The sequence below is a fragment of the Olea europaea genome, chromosome 12 (genome assembly GCF_002742605.1).
Source record: "Olea europaea var. sylvestris chromosome 12, O_europaea_v1, whole genome shotgun sequence".
Classification (NCBI taxonomy): Eukaryota; Viridiplantae; Streptophyta; class Magnoliopsida; order Lamiales; family Oleaceae; genus Olea; species Olea europaea.
In genome coordinates this window covers 13060130-13064005 of record NC_036248.1, presented here as the reverse complement: position 1 = coordinate 13064005, position 3876 = coordinate 13060130, and the positions used below count along the sequence as shown (strand labels likewise).

General features: G+C 34.7%; 1 protein-coding gene across 2 annotated transcripts; it reads right to left on the bottom strand.

Annotated features, from left to right (window-relative positions):
- Positions 1-311: 311 nt before the first annotated feature.
- LOC111405713 (nitrogen regulatory protein P-II homolog) lies at positions 312-3225 on the bottom strand. Of its 2 annotated transcripts, none has more exons than XM_023034721.1 (6): positions 2918-3225; positions 2634-2679; positions 2362-2389; positions 1856-1943; positions 667-702; positions 312-587 (listed from the first exon to the last, which is right to left on the bottom strand). In XM_023034721.1, exons 1-6 carry the CDS (start codon positions 3111-3113, stop codon positions 514-516), a joined length of 468 nt encoding a protein of 155 aa, XP_022890489.1. In that variant the 5' UTR covers positions 3114-3225; the 3' UTR covers positions 312-513. The 2 variants fall into 2 exon arrangements, with proteins under 2 accessions (XP_022890489.1, XP_022890490.1); XM_023034722.1 differs by having other exon boundaries at positions 1864-1943.
- Between the last annotated feature and the right edge of the window lie 651 nt (positions 3226-3876).

Genomic DNA, 3876 nt, shown 5'->3' with positions numbered 1-3876 from the left:
AGACATTTTCATAATTGGTTTCATTTCTAAGGAACCACCGAACAGAATATCAGTTACCGTCTAACGAACATTTTTCCAGTGTAGGTGTGATAGGTCCGATGCCCACCCCAAAAGGGTTCATGTTTTTAACCTCCAGATCTGAGATCCATTGGCTCAATTAGCAAATGCATTGTTTATGTGGTATATTTTGATCACCTATATTCCTGTCACCTACATTTTTTTGCATATGCTTTACTGTAATGTGGAGCGAACATTGACGTTCATAGTCCTGTGTACCAAACATATACTAGATAAGTAAATGCAGGTGAACATAGATGCATTTAGAAATATTTCCATTCAAATGCACAAAAGTCTTTCCTCAAATCCGGTCAAGGTGACCTACTGAATTATTGAATTTCACTTCATAGATTTTCCATTAGCAAAATGAAAATTACAGAACAGTCACAGTGCACGAGACCTTCAGGCTAAAAATACCCACATCGAAGACATGAAATGCCTGATTACAGAGGCAACTTATGTTGAAGTCGCAGGAGAGGACATGTCGGTTCGCTCTCCCATCATCCTCTCAGCCATTTCTCCACGCTCACCTAAAACAATGCATTCCTACATCATAAAGCCATCGGAAAATGAAAGCTTACCATTTTGTTTGTAGAGATAGAAGCTTACCAGTGCGAACTCTTATTACATCTGACACAGGAACCACTGCGCAAATAACAGAGATATTGTCAACAATTCATCGACTTTTCATTCATTCTCTTCATGGAAAATACAACATCGTATTGTGTAAGAGGATGAGAAACTAATTATACGCCAAGAGATGGTTTATATCACTTGAACACTTGGTATATAGCCGTCTATTCCTATCATTCATGATGATGCAATAAAAAAGGGGGGAGTTAAAATGCCACAAGGAAAATTTGTGTGACGATTTTAAAGTTCAAAATTCCATAAGCAGAACCAGTTCAGACTACTCTAATCCTCGTAGATGAAGTTGCACGAGTTAAATTTCTAGGATTTCAAATTTATGAACAGAAACAATATCGTCACTTCTGGGATTCTTCGAAATGTCATTTTACTTGTGTTTTCAATTTCAGTTTAATATTTACACCCGTTATTCCACAGTTGAGTTGTTATTTATTTTAAGCCATCAAAAGCACAATAATTAGGTCCAATGAAATGAAACTATAGAATGTAAATGATGCTTTCAGAAACTTATTAGAGCAACCAAAGGATAACCAGAGAATTTTTCCAAAGGGTTTCAGGCAGCAATATTCCTTAACCTTCATTCTATTTGCAATCAGAAGTTGTGCTGCCTATTATTTTTTATATCCAGAACCAATAATTGGGCAGCAGAAATCCCCATCCTACAAACTTTGTATTTCCAACCCCCACCACCCCCAAAATTTCCCTCTCACAATACACTAGATGAATGACTCTTGCAAGCTGGCAAATGACCTAAATGCTTCTGTTTTGTCAGCTAGCTAAAATGTCTTGAACATTCCATAGTATCCCCAATTCCCCACCAGTCTCCCCCCAATCCCAAAAAGAAAAATAAAACCAAAATGTAATATATAAAGAAAGGACTGACTTTGAATCTGCATCTGTGAACAATTTGTTGCACAGAGTTACTCCAAAGTCTGCTGACTGTTGCTATTGATAAAATTTTAAAATAAAGTCTCAATTTATACAAAAGAGGATCATACTATCCCGAAGTAAACTATTCCAAATGAAGAGGACAATAATTGTAATCTTACAGAAAATCTTTCCATCACCAATCTCTCCAGTAAAAAAAAAAAAAACCCCACATCAAGCATTGTTGACATTTAAACCATGCATAGTTATTATATTGATATACCAGCTTGCCTTTCTGTCAAGCCACCTTGAGCACCAAAGCCTCGTACATCAGAAACCGTGACACCGCGAATACCCATTTTCAACAATGCCTTTGCGTATCAAGAGTAAGAAATAGTCAGTATCGTTTCTATTTGTCTTTTTGTTATCAACACATAGTAACCAAAATAAGCCCGATGTATTTAAATGCTGATGTTATGCAACACATTTGTTTCCTATATATTACTTCGGATGGAATCATGGGTATTCAGTGCATTGGTAAGACGACTTCAACAAAATGAGAAGAAAGTACAGCACAATGGTAGTGAAAGTGAAATATTATAGAGATGCAATACATGGGAGAAAATTTCGTACGATCTTAGGAACTACTTGGTCGAAATTAATTGCATAAGTTTCAGGTTTTGCTTAATCAATAGCATAGAGATTGCTGTTTAGTGAAACAGTCAAAGAACATAGGATTTAGTTTCTAATTTTTATGTAAAGCAATTGCAATAACTCATTAGTCCTTACCGCAGAGACTTGCGGGATCCTCCAGGGTCTAAGTCGTCCCAGCAGAATATGACAAAACGAACATATCAATGTGAAAAATGAAAAACTCGACGAAGCATTTAAAAAAAAAAAAAAAAAAAAAAAAAAAAAAAAAAAAAAAAAAAAAAAAAAAAAAAAAAAAAAAAAAAAAAAAAAAAAAAAAAGGAAAAAAGAAAAAAGGCACATAATTTGATTAACTCAAGAATTTGGTTAAATAAAAGTAAGTACGGGGCTAGAAATACAAATTTCCAAACCTTAAAATCGCTTCCACTTTGTAAAACTTGGCGTCTGGTACATAATCTACAATGTAAGAACAATAAAGAAAGGGTTGCATCATAAATTAAAACTTACAAGACATGCACACAATTATAAAACAGGAAAATTAAGATCCATCAAGAAAATCAAATAAAGCTAACTATTTGAACTTAAAAGTATGCACTCAAATCACAATTGTCGAACAAAAAAATGAGACCCGTCAAGAAAATCAAATATAGCTAAAAAATTAGAAATTTAAGTGGCTTATTTTTTAGTTGAGTACCTGGAGAAACATGGGCTCTGATGATTGGAAGACGAGAAGCGTTAGCCGTGCGATTGAAGGTGAAATTAAGTGAAGAAGGGCAGACTTCGCTGAACCTGGGGGTAATCGACACAGAAGCAATCATAGGGAAATCTTGGACGTGAGAAGGGAAATAATTGAGAGTGCCATTTGGTTTCGCCATTGATGACGAAGCCATGGTTTTTACGACCGATAACGAGTGAGTTGGGTGTGGCGGAGCAGAAGCAGAACCACCTCGAAGTTAACGGATGTGCTGTTTCACCCGAGGAGTGGGAGGCAAGAGTAAGAATAACTCGTATTATTGATTTCTGGTAGAGTTAATTTCACATTAGGTGATTCAACTATTCAATAAAATTTCAAGTTGATCCTTGGTTTTCATATTTGTCATAAGCAGAAAGTGATATTAACTAACTTTTTCCAGTATGGTCATTCAGTTTGTGAGTATCGTGAAAAGTCCATTGTCACATTCACAAGGTTAATTTCACATTTGGTCACTGAAGTTACTAAAAAAATTCATGTTGGCCCTTAAAGTTGTTTTTGTTCAAAACTCCAAATCAATCATGGTGAAATTTATGTGAAGTTTAAAGTCAATTGTGACGTAAACTACGTTTTATCTTTTTATTTGAAGAAAAAGTCACATTTTTAATGCTTTTGCTTCGAAAACCAAAGAAATTAATTATATCAAAACACATACACACTAAACAAGCGTTCTATAAAGATTATAAGTGCTTGAATTTCATATCAAAACACATATACACTAAACAAACGTTCTATAAAGATATTTATGAGTAATTTTATTTAGTTTCACTAGTGTTTAACATCGATTTTTATTATAGTAACATTATTGTAGTGCACTGCACACAAACCGCTCCAATGAGGTTGATATTCATTCCTCTTTGGGCGAGTTGTCTTCTAAAGCCTCTAGAATCTATGTTTGAGTC